This window comes from Nelumbo lutea, chromosome 4 (genome assembly GCF_056320005.1).
Source record: "Nelumbo lutea isolate HS-2025 chromosome 4, American lotus-T2T, whole genome shotgun sequence".
NCBI lineage: Eukaryota > Viridiplantae > Streptophyta > Magnoliopsida > Proteales > Nelumbonaceae > Nelumbo > Nelumbo lutea.
Genome location: NC_142687.1, coordinates 11,610,628 through 11,625,513, shown reverse-complemented (window position 1 = coordinate 11,625,513; position 14,886 = coordinate 11,610,628). Strand labels below are relative to the sequence as shown.

The following is a 14,886-nucleotide window of genomic DNA, read 5'->3' as shown; positions in this document are numbered from 1 at the left end:
TCCGAATACAATTGATACCTCTATATATAATGAAATGGGTTGATCTGAAATCTGGTCTTGTACCGTATCCATATTTTTTTGGGTCTATGTTATTAGGATGAAATGGACTTAATTCAAAAAATGGATTGGATATCCTATATGGGTCTCACAATAGGGATGCAACTTTTCGGGTTAGGTTTGGATTTTGTCAAAATTCCAATTGGCCCAACCGAACCCGAGCCTAAAACAGTGTAAACTATTAACTCGGGCCAATCCGACTTGCCCCCTATCTCACAATGATACTGTAACCAATAAACCTGTATCAAATTACCTGGAAAAAATATTTCCTGCCACCACCGATCCAGGACAAGACCAAGACCCAGTGATTTTTGAACACGCTAGTACTTTAATCGGACACCAGCTTAACGTGATATTTTGTCTTTTTTTTTTTTTTTTATTGAATACTGACGCGTTAAAAAATCACTGGGCCAGGAGTCTTGGGCTTATCCTGTGATTTGTTGTCGAGGTTTTCATCAAAATTCTCAGGGATTTTGATTGATTATGGTTTGTTCTCGGGTTCGCATATTTATCTACCTATTATTTTTTTAAACTTAGAACCATGGAGGCATGGAGTTTATATCCACTCTAATCTCTTAGAGGCGTATTCTTACATATATTAAAAGGGTTCGTGTATGATATCAGAAAGACGTATATGGGTGTGATCAATCAGGTGTTATCCATCAATATTCTTTCGGTACCATGTCTTTCCGATATCTTAGATTTTCCCATATTAAATCCGGATCCGACCCGAATGCATTTGCAGGTTAAATGGTTGAACGATTGAAGCTGGCTGGATTTATTGTAACGAATTGCATCCTCTTTGCTGCCAAGACCTAAAGCATTTTTACCGGGATGCTTGGTTAGTGGTTTCCAATTCTATGATACCGGTTTGAATTTGATTTTTAGGTATCATGCCCTCTCGGTATCACAGTCGGGGATCCCAATTTGGTTAATTCGTTTACAGCGATTACTCCCCCTCCCCCCCCCCCCCAAAAAAAAAAAAAAGAAAATCTTCTACGTCAAAAAATCCATTTAAATTCTCATAAACAAGGAGGGAGGGAGGACCGGAAGAGAGAGACTTAGAGATGGCTGTTGCTAATGCATGGGGCGTGCGAAAAACAGCCCCGCTATGCCAATTCAGACACTCTTGCCTTGATTCTTTTGCGAAAAAAGGGTGTAATCCCATCTTCGTGGGTTTCAGGCTCGACAAATCTATTTGGAGAAGTGGCCGGAATCTCAGTCTTTCTTGTCGGTGCAGCAACTCTTCCGACTGGGATTGGAATCGCTGGACCCGCCATTTCTCAGAAATTGAACAGGCCGAAAACTTTGCATCGGTTCTCAAGGTGCCCATTTCCTTTTTCTTCTGCATCCTGTTAGTAAATATTTTTTACTGGTTCTGTGAGTTGTACTCCCCCCCTCCCCCCACCCCCTTCTATCGCATCGAAATTGAATTAATTCCCTTTATTATCTCTATGTCATATGGGTGCCTTTCTACGAGGAAGTTTCTGTGTGTGATCTCTGTACTTTCGTTCTTCAATGCAATTGAATGACTTATTTCAGTTTCTACACCATCTTTACGTTCTTTATTTTAGGTTTTATCCGTTTTGTCTTTTCCTTTCAAGGCTGTTTCTCTTCCATTTTTGATTTCTTGTATCGTCAATCCGGTTCTTTTGCTGTTCATTTTGAACTCATGGATCCTCAATATTGCTCAAGGAGGGGGAAATTAATTCCTTCAAACCTTGATTTGGGAGGACCGTTGGCCATCCTATTTGTTGTCCTTGGAACAGTCCGCAATTAGTGTGTTGGTGGAGCTAACTGGGAATCTAATCTCTTGGATAAAATGGGAAAGATGCCAAGGCTTATGGTAATGCTATAGCACCAAATTGCATGAGAGTTGTGCTCAATCTTTACGTTGTAGAGGTTATCTGGTTGTGGCTTGCATTATTAAACCATCACTTTTTTGCTCCTGTCGTAACTTCCAAAAGGACGAGGGAAGTTAAAAAAAAGTGTTGCAGAAGGTTTGGTTACACTCTTAAGCCATGTGCAATTGAGCTGTGAGCTATTTGAATTAAAAGAGTTTTTTCCCCTTTTCTGGAGAAAAATTAACGATAGAATGACAACAAAAAGTCCATTAATGCAAGCAAAAGAAAGCTATATATGGAATCTGAGGCAATGAACATCCTCTATGCATCCTCTCCCTTTTTATTCCAGATATAGCCAAACTATCAATAGAGTTCGGATCCCTTGAATATCTCTATACATCCAAACAAAAAATTTAGCAAAGGAAGAATCTATTTACTTTATTAAAAAACTACAATGGGCCTTTCCAAAACCATTTCCAGTTCTGCAAACCATTGTGTTTATATCTCTAGGAATTCTTCTACTTTTAGTAGAATTTAATGCCTCGATTTCCCCTTATTTTGTAAAGATAGTCTGCTAAGTGCAGTCCCAGTCCTCTTTATGCCCCTTGGCCCTATCCTATAGCATTAGTCAATTCTCTTTCAACTGCCAAAGAATCAGAAAAAGCAAGACTTGATATTTTAAGTATCACTTTGCCCATTTTGTGTGTGGGGGGGCGGGGGGGGGGGGGGGAGGCGGGGACCTTGGCTTTTGTGGTATCTGCATCACTAATAGGTCCATTGTAAGCCCAATACATACTTCTATTAGGCCTTAGGAACATGGCAATAATGTTGGATATCCTAGGATTTTGAAGGGAGCTGCTTTGAGCTGAAGTTTTGTCTCCCATGTAACCTTGCCCCTAGTGCCTAGGCCATTTCCTCTGCATTGCCGAAGCACATCTGAGCATGCCAGTACTATAGTTGGAAACCGCCCATTTTAATCTTTCTGTGCCCAAAAATATTGCCATTGACTTACTGGTCTTTGTGCATTATAGAAGCGTGCAGACTTCTATTTCAAAGGTGTGTGCTGTGCTGCACACATGGAGAAGGTATGGGAATGTATGTTAACTTGATGCTGTTAAACTTAACAAGGTACTCAGCTTTGGGTTGAAACCTAAATCTGGTAGATCAATTACCTCAAGTAAAGCCCTACCTTATCTGTGTATCAGCATGGACCCCCCTTTTGCTCAGAAGGAAAAAAATATGAAGCTTCCTTGTTATTGGTTATGCTTTGTATTTGAAAAATTTCTGTAGTTTTTACAGCGTGCATTTTCTATTCTAAAGTCACTTAGGTGTGTAAAATATTGGGTAAATTGCTAACCTTTTTACTGATTAAGGGGCAACATTATAATGTTTGCAGATTTTCCCCTAAGCTTGGTTAAGATTATGTGAGTTATGATAGATTTTGAGTAACTTCTGGCAACCTTGTTTCACTGTTCACTATTGGTTTATTGATCATAAGAAAAAACAGAAATTCGTTGATCAAGTTTGCCTGTCCACGTCATCAAATCTGTACTCATATGGAAGAATCGATAAGATACCTTTTTCTTGCTTATGCGGGATATAAAAATTCCTTAATGATACCAAGTAAAAGGTGTAGTTGATTTCTTTCCAAACATTCTTAGCAGTGATTTTCTCTTGCAGTTTCAACTAGAAGATGCAATTGAGAAGGAAGACTTTCAGGAAGCTGCAAAACTGAAAACAGCTATTGCAGAGGCAACATCCAAGGATGCTGTATCTGAAATTATGTCCTATCTAAAGGTTGGATCATAAGTTGTATAGTTGTGTGAAGTAGCATCACATTTCAAAATCTAAGCTTTCATTTATGTTGATTGGCAGAATGCAATTGATGAAGAGCGTTATCATGATGCATCAGTGCTGTGCAAACTTACTGGAAGTGGGCTGGTAATTTTCCTAGCCATTATCACTTGTAGTCCATATAAAAAAGACACAAAAATTTCATCTAATTCTCCATTATCTAAAGGGTAAACCATCAATAACTGTTCATAAAGTTGCCCAGTTTACTGAATTTTCTTTATTGTTCCTGATGGCTAGCAAAAAAGCATTAGAAGAAAAGTTTCAGATAAGAAGTTTCCATCATATAGATAATTAGCAAATAAATATAAGTTACGGTATGATGATCATATACTATTGGAACATATAGAAGTTTCAATGGAAAAAATGCAAATGTTGAATGTTGGTGATTTATATATCTATAGGTTTTCACAATTTATGAAGTTAAATTAATGTTTATGCATTTACCTTTTAATTTCAGGAATTAATATAGGTAACAATGAAGCGCTAGATGATTTCTATGCATATATTTAGTGTTTCCATGCATTTTTTACGTTGTGTTTGGTATCACTGCCATTTCAACCTACACTGTTTTGAGTTGAAAATTGAAACACTGTTTATACTTGAAACACAAACACTGTTGCTTGTTCTTGAATCCTGTTTGGTGAGAAATATGTGTTTTTCATCCATGTCAGCACTACATCAGTCAGGGTGTTGAGACTTTGCCTCTCAAAACAATAAACATCAACACCCCCTGATTTATGTTTCCAGTAGAAATGTTTTATGACCATTTAACTCAAAACAGTCTCAATCAAACAGAAAATTGACCATTAAACTCAAAATGCCTAGGTGGTGCTGATGTGGCAGTGTTTTAAGTAGAAACAGCCATGGTACCAAACATCTCCTTAATCATTTTGGCACATCCTTGTGTTCCTGTGCGTGTCCATTATAAAATACAACTCCAAAATTATTGGATGCAATACTTGGTGCTGAATTTTAATCCCCAAATAGGAGGTGTAGCTAGGTAGCTGTCTATATGTTACTTGGTGTTTTTTATCCTTTACAGACATCCCATTTCATGGCAGATGTTAAGGCTATGTTTGATTTGATAGAAAATAAGAAACAGAAAGTTGAGGGAAAACTCTTAAGGAGTTTCAGTCTTATTTTCCATCAAACCCAAACAGCCTAAGAGATCACTTATATTGCAGACATAGCAATGTTAAAGCATAGGCAAAGCATGTACAAGGCATCAAACATGGAATTTGCACTAAAAAAGTGTCCAACAAGTGCATGGCATGGCACCCATTTTGAAGTGTCTATATGATATTGCAGTTTACTTGGGGACATGGAGCTTGACTAAGTGATATTAGCCAGATGGTTGCATTTGTCTTGGACCGTGGGAGATGCTGACACGTCATTATCACTAGCTCTTAACAATTGCATTTGTGCCTGTATTGATGTTCAGTGATATAGCTAATTAAAGATGTTATATTCTGAGAAAACTTTCAATATGCTAAATTGAATAGCATGGGCATGTCAGCAGCATCATGAATATTTGATGATATGCTGAGATGGTGAGTGATGTGTAGGGTAACTTCTGGTTAAATGGAACTTCTGTTCAATAAACTGGTTTATGCAAATTGGCTACTTAGATATGTCAGCATTACAACTTACATGGAAATTCTGTTTTTCTGCATTGACATGATTGGGAGTCTTTTCCTAGCTCTGTTGGCTGCCACATTCTGAATTTCTCATACATGTCATATATATACTAACAAGGTCCTGAATGGACAATGTTTACATGTTGAGCACAATGATGCTGCTTGGTTTGACATTGAAAGATAGTAACCATAGTTTTCAAGGCGCCAAGGCGAGGCTAGGTTACCATGAGGTGCTCAAGTGCCTAGCCCTCACCTAGGCGATGGAATTTAAAAATAAGAAGTTGATGGATTTCTACCCCTTCTGAACTAGTTTTTTTAGTTTTATGTATTCTGCACTTACTTTTGTGCTTGTGTTTCTTGCAGTGTTGCTTGATGAGAACAAGTACTAAAATAAAAGAAGAAAAGTAGGGGGCAGAGCCCCTGTTCTAGACCCAGAAAAGATGGTGAAAAAATATTAAAATAAAAGAAGAATAAATGAAGAAGTAAAAAAGGGGTGGAGCTCCTGTTTCAGACACCAATGATGAGAATAAAAAAAGCTGAAAAAATGCTAGAAATTAAGAACAAAATAAGGGGGCAGAGCTCCTATTCTAGACCTAGAAAAGCTGGTGAAAAAAATACTAAAATAAAAGAAGGGGTGGAGTCCTGTTCCACTCTTGTTTCAGACACCAATAATGAGAAAAAAAAACTGAAAACACAAAAAATTTAAGAACAAAAGAAAAAGGGCGGAACCCCTATTTTAGTCCAATAAAATGATTCAAAAAACTTGGGGAAAGGATACAAAAAGGAAGAGGAGAAAAATGGGGCATAACCACTGTTTTAACCAGGAAATAGAGAACAAAATGAAGAAGAAGGAAACTGATTAAGGCTCTGTTTGATGATTAAGTGGGTTGTTAAAAGAAGTACTTGTTGGGGTGGGGATGTTTGGTAAGCTACTTTCCCCATAAGTGTTTATATCGGCACAGATAACAATTTGAGCCCTCACTTCACTCATACATATATACAATGCTTTTCACATGTTATACTGTACATTTCAACTGAGAGCCCACGTGGATCCACACGTGAATCGCCATGTGGACCCAATTAATAATAATAATAATAATAATAATAGTAATAATTAATCATAATAATAATTTAAAAATAATATTAAATAATAATAATAACTAATATTAACGAATAATGAATAATATTGATAAATAACAATAATATCTATTCGATATCCTACATCTGCTTCCTTCTCTGTCTCCTCTAATGAATAAGATCTGTTCGATGCACAATTTGATACCGGAATATGGTCTCCTTCTCCGTCACCATCACTGCTTTCTCCCATTTCTTCTTCGTTTTCGTCTATATCATCATCTTCGTTGGCCTCGTTGTCATCATCATCGTTCTGGGGTTTACTAGAATTTCTCCTTCCAGATGAATAAGGGCGAACGGTTTGGGACTGAATGCAGGAGGCAGATTCGAATGTATGACCGATACGATAGGTGATTGAGGTGGGACTTTCAAGCAAGAGAGGATCAGATGCAACAAGGGTGTGAAGGTGATGAAGAGCTCCAAGGCTTTGAAACTATGATTTTAAGGGGGCTAGAGATCGAAGCTGATGAGTGAGAGTGTTGAGGCATTGTCTACTCGCCATGATTTCTGCTTCAACACGTGTGTTGGCGTTTTAGGCTTTCAGCTGATAGGCAATAGAGGATCAAATGAGCACGAAGGTTAAATAAGAAGAATAACTTCAGAAAATAGAAGAAAGTGGCCAAATGACAGGTCCACAGGCCACTTTTCCTCACCGTCGATCGTCGTCGGTGGACCTATAACTGGGTGCGCCGCTACCTGGTAGATATGTTCGAATGGGAGGAGATAGAAGTATAACCCTCATGCAGGGGTATTTTAGGTATTACAATAAAATATTAGGGACTGGTTCGTCCCATTTTTTTTGGATAAGTACTTCTTGAAGAAGTGCTGAAAAAAAAGCCAACTTCAGGTCACCTTTTTAAGAAGTACTTAAAAAAAGTACTTCTTCCCCACTTTTTTACCAAACACATAAAACCACATAATAACCACTTAATGTGTGGTCCTAGCTCTTAAAAGAAGTACTTTTTATAAGTGTTCTCAAATAGGAGCTAACTCATCTTGACTTAGAGGACTGTGTGGGAACGATGGAGGGCTGTTGTTCTCTCCTCTTCGTCAATTCGATTCTTTTGTCAAAGTGAAACCTCGAAGATTATTTTGTTTTTACTTTCCTCACAACAAAGACATGATAACATGCGACAGGTTCTATTATAAAAACTAAAACCAACTGCAGGTGATTCAGCCAATACTATAAAATGGTTAAGAGACAAAGAGGGAGGACCTTGGAGGTTAAGCCACTATCTTGATGAGACCAGGGACTATTTGGACTTCCTAAATGTAAAGTTAGTTTGGATTCCAAGGGAATACCATCATACAGCAGATGGCTTAGCTAAATGTGGAGTGTTCTTAGAGCATCTTTATAGTGACAAGCTTCCTCCTTTGTAATTTACAGGGGTTCTTCCCCTACTTTGTACATCTTCCCTTGCCCCCCCCCCCCTTTTTAATGAAAAAAAAACTAAAACCTAACATATTTTTTCTTGGCGTTTGGGCGAGGTGCTCTTTGAAAAGCGCCTAGTCGCCTCGGCGCCCACCTAGACGTTGCCTTGACAATTATGATAGTAACTAGCAAGTGCATGTGTAGATGAAGCTTTTGGTATGCCCTATTAATGTCCTTTTTCTTTATGTGCAGGTAGGATGGTGGGTCGGCTGTTCAAAGGATTCTGATGATCCTTTTGGCAAGTTAGTACGAATAACCCCTGGTGTGGGCAGATTTGTAGCCAGGAGTTACAGTCCAAGGTGGAAAATATTTGACTAGTGCTGTCTAATTTCTTCCTTACCACCAACAAAATTAATAATATTGGTTTGTTTCAGGCAACTGGTTACTGCATCTCCTGGGACACCATTATTTGAGATATTTGTTGTCAAAGATGTCAATGAGACATATATTATGCAGGTAATGTAAAGATGTTATTTTTTTTTTTCTTTTTATTGTATGAAATTAACTCTTTTCTTGGCATAGAAGGCCATGTTGTTGGATGACTCAAAATAAGGTTGTAACTGAGTGATTTGGCGATTGCTAAATTTGACTAGGCTTTTAGCAAACAGATACAGGCGGTGGCTATTCTGATGGGCTTAGCTGATATACTGATCCTCATCCCCGCATATCTAGATATTCTATTGACTTGTCTATACGAGCTAACAAAAATTGGGGAATTCCATGGATAACCAATTAGTAGCCTTAAAGAGTCTTGACTTGCCTAAAATTACATGTGGAAAGTGGAATTAGATCTTTCCATGCGCACTCCTTCAGAAAGAAGAAAGATACTCTGTTTAATGATATTCTTCAATTTATGCATTATTTTGGATGGCCAGAAAAAATAACCGGTCTGGAAAATAATTTTAGAATTAATTTTGCAATTTCTTGTGGTCATTTTTTTTCAGAGTCCATGTTGGGGGATTCATTGGATGTTGAATGCTGTCCCATGGGCATTTCATATGTCCTAACTTTTTGTCAGCATAGACACTCAATGGTCTAATAATTTTGAGATTGCATATCTTGACAGGTAGTGTACTTGAAGCGAGCTAAAGGAAGTTCATCAAAGTTTACATCGTCACCATCAAAACCAACAGATGGTCCAACCACTTTGGCCACTAACTCTTCTGTAGAAGATACTACAGTGAATGAAGAGGATGATGCAGAGAAACCTGATGATAAGAATGCAAACAACGTTAAGGATGCTAGTGAAGAAGGGATAAAAAGTGTTATAAATTTTCTTAAAGACAAAATTCCAGGATTAAAAGTTAAGGTCATGAACATTAATGTTCCAGAGGAGAGAGTAGGAGATGATAATACTGCAGAGCAGCTAATGCAGGAGGACAATGAGAAGGCAAGATCAACTGGGAATTCTGAGGACAAAGGTGATCTAGATGATATTCATCGTGAGGGGGTTGCTCTGGGAGGAGATACTAATACAAGGGATGAGGGAAGTGATATGGCCACCATGAAGCTTTTTATTGGTGGGGTTTTACACAACAGTGAGGATTCTCCTTCTAAAGATGAATATGTGCGATTGCCAGCGGAAATAAAGGATATCGAAAAGGATTCTTTTATACTACATGTCCCTCAGAGAAATAAAGATTCTGATATTGGAGAAAGTGAAGTGCCTAAGGTCAAAGTGGCGGCTATTGCTGCTCAAGGTGTTTCTGAGCTCATGCCTCCTGATGTTGCCAAGGCATTTTGGGGTGTTGATAAGGTTCCTTCAAAGGTGGGATTAAGATAAATTTTATGATTCTATTATCACATTGAAAACTGATATTAGAATTTTCTTAACAAACCAACTCTGATAATTTTGTATCATAATCCATCAATGTGGTTTTGAAAATGACTAAGGTTAGAAGGATATTACTTGAAGATAATATTCTATTGCACTCAAACATGGTAATCCATTCATTTGTCACTTGTAAACACTTTTTTGATATGCAAATGTCAATGTGTATTATCTAAAAGAAAGAAATGTGATTTTGAAATATGAAACCCTAGGAGGATTAACATGAATCCACAATGCCATGGTCCCACAACTTTACTTTTAACCACTATCTATGATACCTGGATACCTGTAAAAGGGTTCTGTATCATGTTTGATATTTCAACTTTCAGTATAAAGTTCGTATTCAACACTGTCCTTGCTGTATCTAGGTAACATAGACCACAATAGCAGTTCGGGCTAAGGTGATGCCTTTTCTGTAGGCAAATTGAACTGTCTAAACAGGTCTGACACCTTAAACCAATCCATCAGTACTAGGAAAGCCCTGAGCATGTAATTGGGAACACTATCCTTGATAGGAAACATAAGAGTTGTCTTTCCAACTCATGTTTCTTACTACTTTTCAAGGGGATCTAATCATGATTTTGGGGTGACTTCCTGTTTATATCTTATGGATGTTTTCTTGAGATAAAATTGATTAGTTGCTAACTCTATTTTAGGTTTCTAGAGATGTACGTGAGATTGTCAAGCTTGCTGTAAGTCAGGCTCAGAAACGAAATAGACTATCTGGGACTACAACTTTTACTCGGATCACCACTTCCAGAGACAATTTGGATTCATTTGATGGTAAAATTGCTTCTCCATATGTGCACGTGTGTGCTGAATAGTGAAAAAGAATGTGACCTTGTATTTGTAAACAGTAATGATTTCTCTGAGGATGGGAAGAACTTGGTTGCCATGCAGGTCTCTACGTTGGGGCCTTTGGCCCTTATGGCACTGAGGTGGTACAGTTGAGGCGTAAATTTGGCCATTGGCATAGTGTGGATGACACAGACAACTGGTCGGATGTGGACTTTTTTGAGTATGTTGAGGCAGTAAAGCTGACAGGGGATTTAAATGTTCCTGCTGGCCAGGTTTGTAGAGTTTTAACTTGTTTATGGTTTCTTTACCATGCATCTATATGTATTATTTGGTCAATATTTCTTTATTTTAACAGGTAACATTCCGTGCAAAAATCGGTAAAGGGAATCGCATTCCTAACCGCGGGATGTATCCAGATGAACTGGGAGTGGTAATTCTTCTTGTTCTTCTTTTCCTCTAACAAAATTCAGAAGTTGGTATCGTGATAAGCTTCTAAAATGCTCATTGTTAGCCAAATCACTTTCAATGGAACCAAAATCTGGTTTTAAAATTTTATTTTCTAGATATTGGCTCTGTCTGTCTGTCTGTCTCTCAGTCACACACACACACAATGAAAGTTGGGATACACATAGGCACAGCATGCATGATTCAATCTTAGATATGAGAAAGTTGAGTCACCAGTGCATTCAATCTATTTCATTTATGGGCCAGTTAATTCACTCTGGGGGGGAGGGGGTATATTGGTGAACTTTTCTGATAGAAATTATGTGAAAACCTTTTTATTCAGGTTGCTAGTTACAAAGGTCAAGGAAGAATAGCAGAATTTGGTTTTAAGAATCCACAGTGGGTTGATGGTGAACTACTCCAGCTTAGTGGCAAGGTAAAGAGATTATTTTAGAGCTTATTAGTTGTTTCTTCTGATAGCTTCTAGGCAAAGTTCAATTTTTCTCTAGGAGGTATGGTATTCTAATGGATTATACATACAATGATTGTGAGTGAAATACTGTTGCTTTGAGCATCACATTCAAGCATCATGCCCGGTAACCACTCACAATCACTTATTCACTTGGAATTTTTTTCTTCGTTGCTTACACATAACTTTTCAGTCTTAACTCCCTGTTGATTGTTTAATTAGGGCATGGGACCATATGCCAGAGGGGCAGACCTTGGATTCCTTTATATTATTCCAGAGCAAAGCTTCCTTGTATTGTTCAACCGGTTGAAGCTTCCGGAGTGAGCCATGTATCGTTGATCATCAGTTGTTTTGGCTTTTGATAAATGAGAGTTCATTCAAGAATGCAATTTCCCCGTTTCAACATTTTAGATCAAAAGGGCAACTGTGTACAGAGGAGTTCTGATCGGTAGTGTCTTTCGGAAGTGAGCTGTATAAAGTACACAAATTTGAGCTTATGGCGCTGTTTCCAATTAATTGCCTGTACGTGGATTTCTTTTCCTGAGGTGTGTAGTATATCATCTTTGCGGCCTATCAACCGGAATGTTAGAGAGCTACTCTGTTTTCTAAAATTATAAATGTATGCGGTGAAATAATGCTAATTTTTTACCATCTTTTTTTTTTTTTTTTGCTTTAAAAAGAATGAAGAAAACCGCCTGATGTGCCGCCCATCAATCTGTGCCATCATCATCAGTCAAGTCTGAGTGAGTGGCCTTAAAACACTCTTCCTGACTGGGCAATGCTGATTGCGATCTAGTATTAGTATGACTTTGTCTCTGCTCGTGGTTTGGCAATGTCTAGGATGGTTGAAAGGTATGATACCGGAATTACTTTGACCAATCAGAACAGCACCCCAAGAAAATTATTTGATGAACAGAAATCTAGAATTGTAGACATCAAAGATCGTTTGTCTTTTTCAATACAGAAAAAAAAAAGTGTAAAGATAGCTTTACACGCGATTGCCAGAGCTTAATGAGCAGGGCTTTCCACCACTTAGCATTGCATTCTCTACTTTTGTTTGATTCCAATTTCGATCATTTTTTTTTCGCTCTATAATTCTAAGGCACGAAAATGGAACCTTATAAATTCAACTACTCTTAACTCTCAATTAGGGAGGGATTATTATCTACCTTTTCTCCACCACAAGTTTCTGGACAACGAGGAATGTCAAAAATGAAAAAGAAAAGGTCTGTTAACAGTTTGAGTGGACCGGTGATGGGTTGTAGGATGCTCATTGCTCAACAGCTGGTTAAAACGCATCAAATGCAAACCCAGGGGTTTCCACTTATATAATGGTAAATTACAAATGCAAATCAACAACAATAATAATAATAATAACAATAATAATACTTTAAAATCCAAGATTGCGGATGAAAAAGAGAAAAGTAAAAACGAAAGAATTTGCTTAGTTGACAAGTAAGTAGTTCCAATTGATAAAGTATTCATATGTCCAATCAATTACAAGAAATTAAGTGAGAAAAATAATTAGTAATAAAGGAGGTATGGGGTGGTCTGCTGGTTTGGCTTTACAGTTATTTTATGCTAACAAATGACCATTTTTCCTTTATCTCACACTAACAATTAACAAAGTAGAGGTTAGGTGTTATGGACCCCCCTCCCTCCCTAGTCCTCCTCTCTTTAATCTATTCTCCACACCTCTCGCTCTCAGCCTGAGAATAACCTGAGATGATGCTAAAGCAACATTGTCTATCTTCATTTCTTTATTGTGTTAGATAAAGAATCTTTACTCTAGCACCACTTGTCCTTCGTATCATTCATGCCTTTCCGCTGATCCACTAACTTCATTTTAAGTTCCAACTCTCAACTCTTTTAAGCGCACAAATATGTTGAATGCTGATGCTTGCTTGCTTTATATATGTAAAGAGAGAAAAATAAAAGCAAAAGAAAAGAGTGAAAAGGAGATCGTGATTCGTGAAAAATAAAGGTCAGAAAATTTACAGAAAAAAAAACGGAGGAAACCCAATCATCTCAATTCTCAAAACAGCAACAACAGATTGAAATGGAGGACGACTCTTCTCCCCTCCGATCACCCGGGGAAGATAAATACATCTCCCCTCCGGAAAGCCCACCGGACCACGATGACATTCCACCCGACAATTCTCTATCCAAGGCTATCGTCCCAGTCGACTTCTACTCCCGTGGTTCCTCTCCGATGGAAGACAAAAAACCGGTGCCACTTCCCCACGACGAACCCCGCAACGTTCCTTCTCCGGTTGTCGTGGTGAACCGGTCCACCCGAGAAGAGCTACCCGTGGTGACAAAGGTGGATCCGGGAGGGAGGGACGGTTTGGCGGACCGGGGCGCAGGAGGCGACACTACTGAGGATGGTCATGGTGGTGAGAGGCGATCCAAGGCGGTTTTATCAATTCTCAGGAAGTCAAGAAGGGAAGTGATGGTGAAGCGAGCGGCGTTGGGGTTTAGGATTTGTGCGGCCGTCTTCTGCTTGGTTTCGTTCTCGGTCATGGCCTCCGATAAGACGCAGGGCTGGAGTGGTGATTCATTCCATAGATACAAGGAATATAGGTTCGTTTTCTCACTTCCAATTATCCCACACCCCCTCCCCTAATACGAGAGATCTGCCAGTGAAAAGCTGCAGTGTTTTTGTTTTGGAGTTCGGGGGTTGAGTGATTCGATGGGATCATGTGACTGTGAATGCAGGTACTGTGTATCGGTCAGTGTGATCGCATTTGTTTACGCTGGGTTTCAGGCGTACGCTCTGTCCTACCACTTAATCACCGGAAAATATGTCATCCGTCACGCCCTCCGTTGCCTCTTGGACTTCTCCATTGATCAGGCAAGTTCTCATGTCCACTGACGACTGAATTCCCCTTTTCATCCCTCCTCCATTAGTTGAAGAGTGGTGATGGTTTATGTTTTTTTTTTTTTTTTTGTAAGTTGCAGATATTGACGTATCTTCTGATATCGGCATCGTCGTCGGCAGCCACCCGGGTGGACGATTGGGTATCCAATTGGGGGAAGGATGAATTCACCAGGATGGCCAGCGCCTCCATCGCTATGTCATTCCTTGCATTTGTGGCCTTTGCCTTCAGTTCCCTCATCTCCGGCTACCACCTCTGTACTCGTTATTCCTACACTTGAAACAACAAATTCATTCGTGTCCCCACCTTCGTCATCTATAATCTATATAAAATATATCTGTTCATATATTAATTAATTAAGCTAATTTATGTCTCCCACATTGTATTTGTATTTGCTCTACTCTCATCGTAGCACTTCCCATTACGAGAATTAGGACTAGCGGTGTTCGCGGTCTAGTTTGATGTGGTTTGGAGAATTTTTCATGCTAAATTAGTAAATTATGATTT

The 14,886-nt window shown here is 38.7% G+C and overlaps 2 protein-coding genes across 2 annotated transcripts; both read left to right on the top strand.

Annotated features, from left to right (window-relative positions):
* The first annotated feature begins 837 nt into the window (after positions 1-837).
* Positions 838-12,141, top strand: LOC148853918 (protein EXECUTER 2, chloroplastic-like). Its single transcript, XM_088983958.1, has 11 exons — positions 838-1,382; positions 3,582-3,698; positions 3,777-3,842; positions 8,151-8,257; positions 8,333-8,414; positions 9,025-9,726; positions 10,446-10,572; positions 10,690-10,859; positions 10,943-11,017; positions 11,375-11,467; positions 11,723-12,141. Exons 1-11 carry the CDS (start codon positions 1,125-1,127, stop codon positions 11,822-11,824), a joined length of 1,899 nt encoding a protein of 632 aa, XP_088840084.1. The 5' UTR covers positions 838-1,124; the 3' UTR covers positions 11,825-12,141.
* A 1,065-nt stretch (positions 12,142-13,206) lies between these two features.
* On the top strand, positions 13,207-14,757 carry LOC148853917 (CASP-like protein 4A3). The gene is made up of 3 exons (XM_088983957.1): positions 13,207-14,083; positions 14,219-14,354; positions 14,462-14,757. Exons 1-3 carry the CDS (start codon positions 13,560-13,562, stop codon positions 14,657-14,659), a joined length of 858 nt encoding a protein of 285 aa, XP_088840083.1. The 5' UTR covers positions 13,207-13,559; the 3' UTR covers positions 14,660-14,757.
* The last annotated feature ends 129 nt before the right edge of the window (positions 14,758-14,886 follow it).